Raw genomic sequence first — 12,213 nt, 5'->3', positions numbered from 1 at the left:
GTCCTGGACCACCAACTCGTGGCACCCCATCAGTCTGTAACCCAAACTGGGTGCCGCAGGACACTTGTGTATGGCGAAACTGCCAGAATACCGCCACAAAGCTGCCGGGAAACCAAAACCGCTGCTTAGTAAATTTATTCCCTGGTGTTGTCCTTAATTGTAGCAGCCATGTTCAAATCTTCATTCTTCCATCTGAGGAGCATTGGGCCTGAGGTGGGCGCATTGGGCCTGAGGTGGGCCCATTGAGCCTGAGGTGGGCGCATTGAGCCTGAGGTGGGCGCATTGGGCCTGAGGTGGGCGTACTGGGCCTGAGGTGGGCACATTGGGCCTGAGGTGGGCGCAATGGGCCTGAGGTGGACGCACTGGGCCTGAGGTGGGCGTACTGGGCCTGAGGTGGGCGCATTGGGCCTGAGGTGGGCGCAATGGGCCTGAGGTGGGCGCATTGGGCCTGAGGAGGGCGCATTGGGAGAGAGCACAGACTTGCTCAGAGGTTCAATGTGCGACCGATACATGACTGATGTTTCCTCTTTTGTACATACGATGTGAGACGCCGGAGGTGGGCGTTGCTGTGCACAAGACACGGCTGGGTCATTAGCATATATTCGCAAATCCGCTGCTTACGGGATTGCTGTAGCGCCAGGGAATTGCGTGCATCACTGAATCAGACCCATTGTCAGGAACTATTATGTGGTTCCACCAGATGGGTATTATGGAGAGGTCTCGGGCTGCTGTTAGAAACCGTGTTTTGCGCGAGTATAGCGCAGTTATCCGTATTGTAATAAATGTACATAGTGACTGAAAAGGGTCATTTTTGGTGAGCCTAGGACTTGTTCATTGTTTTGTATATCTGAACATCTCCCTTTTGTGTCTGCAGAGATCAGAAGGGATCCTCTTAGGTGTTGTGGGGTCGGATGTTCCTCTGCGAGAGCTCCTGAAGCTGGCTCCTAGGTACAAGGTGAGGCCTGCACGTGTTATAATAATACAGTTATTATACCGCTTCTGTTCTCTCGTGGGTGCACAGCGCCACCCAGTGGCAAAGCTTCAGTTATCTCTTTCACCTTAATACACAAACCTCAAATAAGGGCTATTCTGCATGGGGCCCTCCAGCTGATGTGGATGAACATGACCTAATAGTAAAACTGTGCCAGGGCATGCTGGGATGTGTAGTTCCCCAGTAGCTGGAGTGCCCCTGACATAGACAGGTATCAGAACGCTGTTGAGCTCTTTGTAATTTTACACAGAATGTTTTCATGATTTTCTTCAGCCCAGATAACTCTAATTGTCCAGAAATGTAAATTAATGGCACAGACTGTGTATTTGTGTCCACTTTACTTCATAGACAGGCGGCAATGACAGCGAGCAGGAGATTACTGACACACATGTAATAGCCTGATCTACGAGCAGCTGATATACGTAATTCCCTCTCTCTGTGCTAATGGCTGTCTGAGGTTATTGCTGGAGCTTTACAGGGCTAAACCCACCGGGGAGGTTACTGAATATTTATTATTCATAATGGAAATCTAACTGACTATGGATACACACTACATGCTATACATACACACTACCATCTATACATGTACACTATATGCTATACATACACACTGCCATCTATACATGTACACTACATGCTATACATACATACTAACATCTATACATGTACACTATATGCTATACATACATACTACCATCTATACATGTACACTATATGCTATACATACACACTACCATCTATACATGTACACTGCATGCTATACATACACACTACCATCTATACATGTACACTGCATGCTATACATACACACTACCATCTATACATGTACACTACATGCTATACATACATACTAACATCTATACATGTACACTATATGCTATACATACACACTACCATCTATACATGTACACTATATGCTATACATACACACTGCCATCTATACATGTACACTGCATGCTATACATACACACTACCATCTATACATGTACACTGCATGCTATACATACAACCATCTATACATGTACACTACATGCTATACATACATACTACCATCTATACATGTACACTGCATGCTATACATACACACTACCATCTATACATGTACACTATATTCTATACATACATACTACCATCTATACATGTACACTGCATGCTATACATACACACTGCCATCTATACATGTACACTGCATGATATACATACATACTACCATCTATACATGTACACTACATGCTATACATACACACTACCATCTATACATGTACACTGCATGCTATACATACAACCATCTATACATGTACACTACATGCTATACATACATACTACCATCTATACATGTACACTGCATGCTATACATACACACTACCATCTACACATGTACACTACATGCTATACATACATACTACCATCTATACATGTACACTGCATGCTATACATACACACTACCATCTATACATGTACACTGCATGCTATACATACACACTGCCATCTATACATGTACACTGCATGATATACATACATACTACCATCTATACATGTACACTACATGCTATACATACACACTACCATCTATACATGTACACTGCATGCTATACATACAACCATCTATACATGTACACTACATGCTATACATACATACTACCATCTATACATGTACACTACATGCTATACATACACACTACCATCTATACATGTACACTACATGCTATACATACATACTACCATCTATACATGTACACTATATGCTATACATACATACTACCATCTATACATGTACACTGCATGCTATACATACATACTAACATCTATACATGTACACTACATGCTATACATACATACTACCATCTATACATGTACACTATATGCTATACATACATACTAACATCTATACATGTACACTATATGCTATACATACATACTACCATCTATACATGTACACTATATGCTATACATACACACTGCCATCTATACATGTACACTATATGCTATACATACACACTACCATCTATACATGTACACTGCATGCTATACATACACACTACCATCTATACATGTACACTACATGCTATACATACATACTACCATCTATACATGTACACTGCATGCTATACATACAACCATCTATACATGTACACTGCATGATTTACATACACACAACCATCTATACATGTACACTACATGCTATACATACACACTACCATCTATACATGTACACTGCATGCTATACATACAACCATCTATACATGTACACTACATGCTATACATACACACTACCATCTATACATGTACACTGCATGATTTACATACATACAACCATCTATACATGTACACTACATGCTATACATACACACTACCATATGTACATGCACACTACATGCTATACATACACACTACCATCTATACATGTACACTACATGCTATACATACACACTACCATCTATACATGTACACTGCATGATATACATACATACAACCATCTATACATGTACACTATATGCTGTACATACACACTGCCATCTATACATGTACACTACATGCTATACATACATACTAACATCTATACATGTACACTATATGCTATACATACATACTACCATCTATACATACACACTACATGCTATACATACACACTACCATCTATACATGTACACTGCATGCTATACATACAACCATCTATACATGTACACTGCATGATTTACATACACACAACCATCTATACATGTACACTACATGCTATACATACACACTACCATCTATACATGTACACTGCATGCTATACATACAACCATCTATACATGTACACTACATGCTATACATACACACTACCATCTATACATGTACACTGCATGATTTACATACATACAACCATCTATACATGTACACTACATGCTATACATACACACTACCATCTATACATGTACACTGCATGATTTACATACATACAACCATCTATACATGTACACTACATGCTATACATACACACTACCATATGTACATGCACACTACATGCTATACATACACACTACCATCTAGACATGTACACTACATGCTATACATACACACTACCATCTATACATGTACACTGCATGATATACATACATACAACCATCTATACATGTACACTATATGCTATACATACATACTACCATCTATACATACACACTACATGCTATACATACACACCACCATCTATACATGTAGACTACATGCTATACATACACACTACCATCTATACATGTACACTACATGCTATACATACACACTACCATCTATACATGTAGACTACATGCTATACATACACACTACCAGCTATACATGTACACTGCATGCTATACATACACACTACCATCTATACATGTACACTGCATGATATACATACATACAACCATCTAAACATGTACACTACATGCTATACATACACACTACCATATGTACATGCACACTACATGCTATAAATACACACTACCATCTATACATGTACACTACATGCTATACATACACACTACCATCTATACATGTACACTACATGCTATACATACACACTACCATATGTACTTGCACACTACATGCTAGACACTGTACATAGATAGATGTAGAAACCCCCAGACAGTGAGACACTGTAGATAGATAGATGTAGAAACCCCCAGAGAGTGAGACTCTGTAGATAGATAGATGTAGAAACCCCGATAGATTGATGTAGAGACCCCCCAGAGAGTGAGACACTGTGGACAGATAGATATAAAGATAGATGTAGAAATCCCCCCATAGAGTGACAATATAGATAGATGTAGAACCCCCCAGAGAGTGAGACACTGTAGATAGATGTATAAACCTCCCAGAGAGTGAGAGATTGTAGATAGATAGTTGTAGAAACCTCCCAGAGAGTGAGAGACTGTAGATAGATAGATGTAGAACCCCCGCAGAGAGTGAGAGACTGTAGATAGATAGATGTAGAACCCCCCCATAGAGTGAGACACCGTAGATAGATAGATGTAGAAACCACCCAGAGAGTGAGAGACTGTAGATAGATAGTTGTAGAAACCCCCCAGAGAGTGACAATATAGTTAGATGTAGAACCCCCCCCAGAGAGTGAGACACTGTAGATAGATAGATGTAGAAACCCCCCAGAGAGAGAGAGACTGTAGATAGATATAGAAACCCCCCAGAGAGAGAGAGAGAGATAGAGAGACTGTAGATAGATGTAGAAACCCCCCAGAGAGAGAGAGACTGTCGATAGATGTAGAAACCCCCCAGAGAGAGAGAGAGCCTGTAGATAGATGAGAGAGAGCCTGGAGAGAGAGAGCCGAGAGAGAGAGAGAGAGAGAGAGAGCCGAGAGAGAGTGAGAGAGAGCCGAGAGAGAGCCGAGAGAATTATTATTATCCTTTATTTCTACTTCAGGGTCCATAGGGGGTCCACAGGGTTGACCTTGGGGGTTATAGCTGGAACAGGATCCATGGGCACCACACAGTTAAGCTTTTAGCTCCCAGGATGCACTTGGGTCCTCCTCTATACCCCGCCCCCGAGCCACAGGCACCTCAGTGTAAGCTGGTGCCCGGCCGGAGTCGGTCACCGCGCAGGGGGGCTGCAGGAGCAGCCCCCAGAAGCTTTTTATTTTAAGTTAAATTTTATTTATTTTTAATCTATTTTTACTACAGACGGCAGCGAAGGGCTGTCTGTACAGACGCCCACGCTGCCGCTCTGATCCCCGACTGGCGCCGCGACGCCAGTACTGATCTGGGGATCGCGGCGGGAGGACAGAGTCCGTACTAGCCGGACTCTGTCTACCTCCCAGGACTGCTGCCGGAGTCGCCGGGGATTCAGGTAAGCCGCGCGTCGCTGGCTAGCGGCGGCGCGCGGAATGCCTTAAATGCAGTCCTTTAGCCTCCGGTCCTGGGGACAGACCGGAGGCTGCTGACAGTGGCGGCGGGCCCCCCCCATAACCCGTGGGACCACTAGACCACCAGGGATAACCGGCAAGCGGGAAGCCAGCATCCCTGGGGTTATGGCCAGCCAGGGGAGGAAGCCTTCCCTGTCAGCGGCTCCTCCCCTCAGCTCAGCGCGCCTTTCAGCACGCAGTCTGGCGTCGCTGAGCTGCAGATTCCTCGGCCACTCCTCCTCTGAGGTCTCCAGCGGCCATTTTCCCAGTGGCAGCGCAGATCTCAGGGAGCACGCGGACCGGTCCCCCTGTGTACCTCTCCCCTGATTAAGGACAGCGTACACAGCAACTATAGCCCTCCCAGACACTGAATCTGGGCAGGTTGATTGTAGTGGAAAGGTGCAGTGAGTATATCTTCCTGCATGGTATGTGACTTTTTGCTAGTGCTGCCTGTCTGTGCTTATTTTCCGCTTACTGTCAGCTTATACCTATCCCTTTACTTCTCCTACAAGCCCTACAGGTGTGTGGGGGAGGGGCGTTTCTACTGACCTCACTTATATAGATCACGTATTTGTGAGGTCCGTCACATACAGTTGTGTGCTACTCAGTGCCATATTGTGGGCTGTTGTTCAGCACACCGGTGAGTGCGTTTTACTTCTACCCTGGTGCCAGATATATAATATATTCTGTCATGTCAGACGAGGAGGTTGAGCGCTCAGTGGCTCCGGTGTTGGCCTCCTGCGGACGCTGTTCTGCAGGAGTAGCTAGGGAGGATTTGTCACAGGATGGCCTGTGTAGTCGATGCCAGGTGGCTCCTGGCCCATCCAGACCTTCTCTGGCGCAGGAACCACCGTGGGCGATGTTTTCTCAAGTGCTGGTGTCTATTGCGGACCGTCTGTCGGTCCCGACTGCTCTCCCTACTAGGGCGGTGCCCCAGCCGACCATCCCCCATTCCCCGGGTGTCCCGCAGTTATTGCGGAGTCCTCCTGGGTCTCAATCAGTTGGTCCCTATGCGGGGTTGCCTATGTATATACAGGCTTCCCCTGTGCCGCAGCAGCCTGTGGTACCTTTTCAGGCCCCTATGGCGACGCCTCCACCATGGGTGGATGTGCTCTCCAACTCCGTGCAAAATTTGGCGGCCGCTTCCTCGGCTTTTCAGTCAATGTTGCAGACTGACATGCCTTCTAGGATTTCTAAACGCCCACTCATGACACGGGCTGCTCAGGTATCGGACTCAGAGGGTTCCTCAGATGATGGGGAGGTCCCTGATGACACTGACTCGGACGCCTCGGTCCAGGAAATGGATACCAAGTCGTCCATTAATGTGCGAGCACTAGTTAGGGCGGTGCGAGCTATTCTTCTTTTCTACTTCAGGGTCCATAGGGGTCCACAGGGTGACCTTGGGGTATAGCTGGATCCTGGATCCTCGGGCACCACGGAGTTAAAGCTTTTAGCTGCTCCCAGGATGCACTTGGGTCCAACCTCCCCTATACCCCGCCCCCGAGCCACAGGCACCTCAGTTTTAGATGGTGCCCGGCCGGAGTCGGGTCACCCTGCGGGGTGGGCTGCAGGAGCAGCCCCCTAAAGCTTTTAATTTTTTATTGAACTTAGTTAAATTTATTTATTTTTTACTATTAGTTTTTTCTCTAGAGCAGCAGCGCTGGGCTGTCTGTACAGACGCCCACGCTGCCGCTCCTTCTCCCTGCTGGCGCCGCGACGCCAGCACTGAACTGGGGATCGCGGCGGGGGAAGCCAGAGTCTGTACTAGCCGGACTCTGGCTTCCCCCGGGACTGCTGCCGGAAGACGCCGGGGAGATCAGGTAAGCCGCGCACCGCTGATTAGCGGCGGTGCGCGGGTTCCTTGTAAATGCAGTCCCATGCCCCCGGTCTAGGGGACAGACCGGGGGCGCTAGCGGTGGCGGCGGGCCCCCCCTCCAGCGGAGGCATACCCCGCCAGACCACTAGACCACCAGGGTTAATATCGCGGCAAGCGGGATGCCGGCAACCCGGGGGTTAATATGCTAGCCAGGGGAGGAAGCCTTCCCTGTCTAGCGGCTCCTCCCCTCAGCTCAGCGCGCCTTTCAGCTCGGAGTCTGGCGTCGCTGAGCTGCAGATACTCGGCCACTCCTCCTCTGAGGTCTCCAGCGGCCATTTTCTCTGTGGCAGCGTGGATACTCTCAGGGAGCACGCGGACCGGTCCCCCTGTGTACCTCTCCCCTGCAGAAGGACAGTGTACACAGCACTATAGCCCTCCCAGACACTGAATCTGGGAGGTTGATTGTAGTGGAAAGGTGCAGTGAGTATATCTTCCTGCATGGTATGTGACTTTTGCTAGTGCTGCCTGTCTGTGTCTTTTTTCTACTTACTGTCAGCCTGTACCTATCCCTTTCCTTCTCCTACAAGCCCTACAGGTGTGCGGGGGAAGGGTGTTTCTACTGACCTCACCTATATAGATCACGTATTTGTGAGGTCCGTCACATACAGTTGTGTGCTACACAGTACCATATTGTGGGCTGTTGTTCAGCACACTGGTGAGTGCGCACGTTTTCTTCCTAAGTCATGTCTGAGGAGGAGATTGAGCACTCCGGGGCTCCAGCATTGTTCTCCTGCAGGCGCTGTTCTGCAGGAGTGGATAGGGAGGATTTGTCACAGGACGGCCTGTGCGGACGGTGCCAGGCGGTCCCTGGTACGTCTAAACCTCCCATTTCGCAGGAGCCACCATGGGCGATGTTTTCCCAGGTGCTGGTGTCCATCGCGGACCGTCTGTCGGTCCCGACTGCCGCCCCTACTAGGGCGTTGCCCCAGCCTGCCATCCCCCATTCCCCGGGTGTCCCACAATTATTGCAGACTCCCCCGGGGTCTCAGCCTGTTGGTCCCTATGCGGGGTTGCCAATGTATATTCAGTCCACCCCTGTGGCACAGCCGGCTGTGGTGCCGTTTCAGGCTCCTGTGACAGCTCCTCCACCCTGGGTGGATGCGCTTTCCCACACTGTCCAAGATTTGGCGGCAGCATCTTCGGCTTTTCAGTCGATGTTGCGCAGTGACGTGCCCTCCAGGGCGTCTAAACGCTCAGTCATGGCACAGGATGCGCATCTTTCGGATTCTGAGGGGTTCTCGGATGATGGTGAGGTACAGGATGACTCAGCCTCAGATGCCTCAGTCCAGGAGGTAGACACTAAGTCTTCCATCAATGTGCGGGCTCTGGTTAAGGCGGTGCGGGCTATTCTTCTGATTGAGGATGAGGCACCCGCTCCCAAGTCAAGGTATCCTAGTTTTAAAAAAGCTAAGGTTACTTCTACAGCGTTCCCCTTGTCTGATCAGTTGACTGATCACATGGCGGTGGCCTGGCAGACGCCCAGTAAGCGTTTCCTGCCACAGAAACGCTTGGCGTCCAATTATCCATTCCCGGAAGCGCATTGTAAGAAATGGGAAACTCCGCCTGCAGTCGATTCCCATGTAACACGCCTCATCAGGAGTGCTACTTTGCCATTGCCGTCTATATCCTCGCTGAAGGATCCTACGGACAGGAAGGTGGAGACTTGTCTAAAGTCTATTTATTCTCTCTCAGGGGCTGTAGCCCGGCCGTCCATGGCCATCTCCTGGGTGGCCAAGGCCATTGAGGGGTGGGCCAACGCCTTGGAGGACACGTTTACGGATGAATCTCCGGACGTCCAGGGGGCGTTGTTAGGACAGATGAGAGATGCCGCCTCCTACATTGGAGAAGCATCTTTGGATGCTAGCCTGTTGAACTCTAGGGTTTCGGCGGCAGCAGTGTCTGCTCGTAGATCCTTGTGGTTGCGGTCTTGGAGAGCAGACGCGGATTCAAAGAAAGGCTTGGAGGCCTTACCTTTTAATGGGGAATTACTATTTGGTCCGGACCTGGACAAAATAGTAGATACCCTGGCAAAATCCAAGTCAGCCTTCCTCCCTTCAGCTACTACACCTGCTAAGGTCCGGAGCTCTGCGTTTCGTTCCTTTCGGGTTCAGGGCAAGGCAAAGGGTCAGTCCTTCCCGAGGCAGTCCGCACCCAAGACCGCCACAAAGCCAAAGAAGCAAGCCTGGAGTGCTAGGCGCCCTTCTTCCAAGCCAGAAGATAAGCCTTCTGCGTGATGGGACGGGCCTCCCTCTGGGGGACCCCAGAGTGGGAGGCCGACTTCTTCAATTCGCCCAGTGCTGGCACAATACCACCACGGATGCCTGGGTGCGAGAAGTGGTCTCCCAGGGGTACGCCCTGTCTTTTCGGCACAGGCCGCCTTGCCAGTTTTTTTGCACAAGTCCTTCTCAGGACAAAACCAAGGCCTTGCAGGTTCAGGAAGCCATAGAGGCCTTGCTGACGGCGGGGGTCATTATACCCGTACCACAGTCTCAACGTGGGATGGGGTATTACTCTACGCTGTTTCTGGTGCAGAAACCCAATGGCTCTCATCGCCCCATCCTCAATTTGAAGTCCCTGAACAGGTTTCTCAGGGTTCCCAAATTCAGGATGGAAACTTTGCGTTCCATCATACTGGCGATGGAACCGGGGGATTATATGGTCTCCCTGGATATCCAGGACGCCTACCTCCATGTGCCTATAGCAACATCGCACCAAAGGTTTCTGCGGTTTGCTATTCTCCACAACCACTACCAATTCAGGGCTCTACCCTTTGGTCTCTCCACGGCACCAAGGGTATTTACCAAGGTGATGGCGGTCATGGCGGCTCACCTTCGGAGCCAGGGGATACGGTTGCTACCGTATCTAGACGACCTCCTCTTGCTGGCAAGCTCCCCGGAGGTACTGATCCAGCATCTCCACCTGACGGTCGCTTGTCTACAGGCGCACGGCTGGTTGATCAACTGGAAGAAATCCTCCCTCATCCCATCACAACGGATGGTTCATTTGGGGGCCCTGCTGGACTCTCGTCAGCAACGGATTTTTCTGACTCCAGAGAAGGTCTCCTCCTTACAGCTGCGGATTCACAGTTGTCTGAGCAGTGGCAGAGTGTCGGTGCACTCAGCGATGAGAGTTTTGGGGTCCATGGTGTCGGCATTCGACATGGTGGAGTTTGCCCAGTTCCATTCCAGGCCCCTGCAGGGGCTGATTCTTTCAGAATGGAACGGATTGCCACACAGGATCCGCTCTCAGATGCTGGTGTTGTCCTCGGAGGTGCGTCTGTCCCTAGCCTGGTGGCTGCAGACAGCGCATCTCCTGGAGGGGCGCCCCTTTTGGATCCCGGAATGGGTTCTGCTCACGACAGATGCCAGTCTCCGGGGTTGGGGGGCGGTGACAGGCTCCTTGTCACTTCAGGGTCGTTGGTCGGCGGAGGAAGCGATTCTTCCCATCAACATCCTGGAACTGCGGGCAGTATACAGAGCCCTGCAGTCGTCCGGCACCGCTCTTCACGGAAGGGCCGTTCAGGTGCAGTCAGACAACGCCACCACAGTGGCGTACATCAATCACCAGGGAGGGACTCGCAGTCGAGCTGCGATGTCGGAGGTGTCCCGCGTCCTGGCTTGGGCGGAGCGCTATCTTCCAGCTCTCTCGGCAGTTTTCATCCCAGGAGTCCTCAATTGGGAGGCAGACTTCCTCAGCCGTTACGATGTGCATCCCGGGGAATGGTCGCTTCATCCAGAGGTATTCCAACTACTCGTGGACAAGTGGGGGCTGCCAGAGCTGGACCTGATGGCGTCCCGTTACAATCACAAGCTGCCTGTGTACGGGTCAAGGACAAGGGATGCAGGCGCAAGTCTGATAGACGCGCTGTCGGTGAAATGGCTGTTTCAACTGGCTTACTTGTTCCCTCCGATATCTCTGCTGCCTCGGGTCCTGCGCAAGTTCAAACAGGACGGAGGCACACTGATCCTGGTGGCCCCAGCGTGGCCCAGAAGGCCGTGGTACTCCGATCTGCGGAGCCTGTCCATCGACGCTCCGTACCTCCTACCTCAACGGCGGGACCTGTTGTCTCAGGGGCCCTGTCTTCACCCGGATCTGGGTCGACTATCTTTGACGGCGTGGCTCTTGAGACAGCCGTCCTGAGGTCTCGGGGCTTTTCTAGCTCCGTTATTACCACCATGCTGAGGGCGCGCAAGCCTACTTCCGCGAGGATCTATCACAGAGTGTGGCACACTTACTTTCAGTGGTGCGAGGCCAGAAACTATGATCCCCAGGTGTTCCGAGTTTCGCGTATTCTGGCTTTCCTTCAGTCCGGTTTGGACTTAGGATTACGTCTTTCTTCACTGAAGGTACACGTGTCTGGTCTGTCGGTGTGGTTCCAGCGCAGGATCGCTGCTATGCCGGACGTACACACCTTTTTCCAGGGTGTTTTGAGAATCCAGCCTCCCTTTGTGCCACCTGTGGCCCCGTGG

General features: G+C 49.8%; 1 protein-coding gene across 6 annotated transcripts in view; it reads left to right on the top strand.

Annotated features, from left to right (window-relative positions):
• CACNA2D4 (calcium voltage-gated channel auxiliary subunit alpha2delta 4) overlaps positions 1-12,213 on the top strand; it is a 512,905-nt gene that overhangs the window by 94,138 nt on the left and 406,554 nt on the right. For all 6 annotated transcript variants that reach the window (XM_088457118.1, XM_088457115.1, XM_088457117.1 and 3 more), the window contains one exon: positions 875-955. In XM_088457118.1, coding sequence (XP_088313244.1) covers positions 875-955 — 81 coding nt within the window. The remainder of the gene's footprint in view (positions 1-874; positions 956-12,213) is intronic.

The sequence above is a fragment of the Taudactylus pleione genome, unplaced genomic scaffold (assembly GCF_031769625.1).
Source record: "Taudactylus pleione unplaced genomic scaffold, aTauple2 ptg000738l, whole genome shotgun sequence".
Taxonomy (NCBI): domain Eukaryota; kingdom Metazoa; phylum Chordata; class Amphibia; order Anura; family Myobatrachidae; genus Taudactylus; species Taudactylus pleione.
This window is presented reverse-complemented; position numbering and strand designations above follow the sequence as displayed.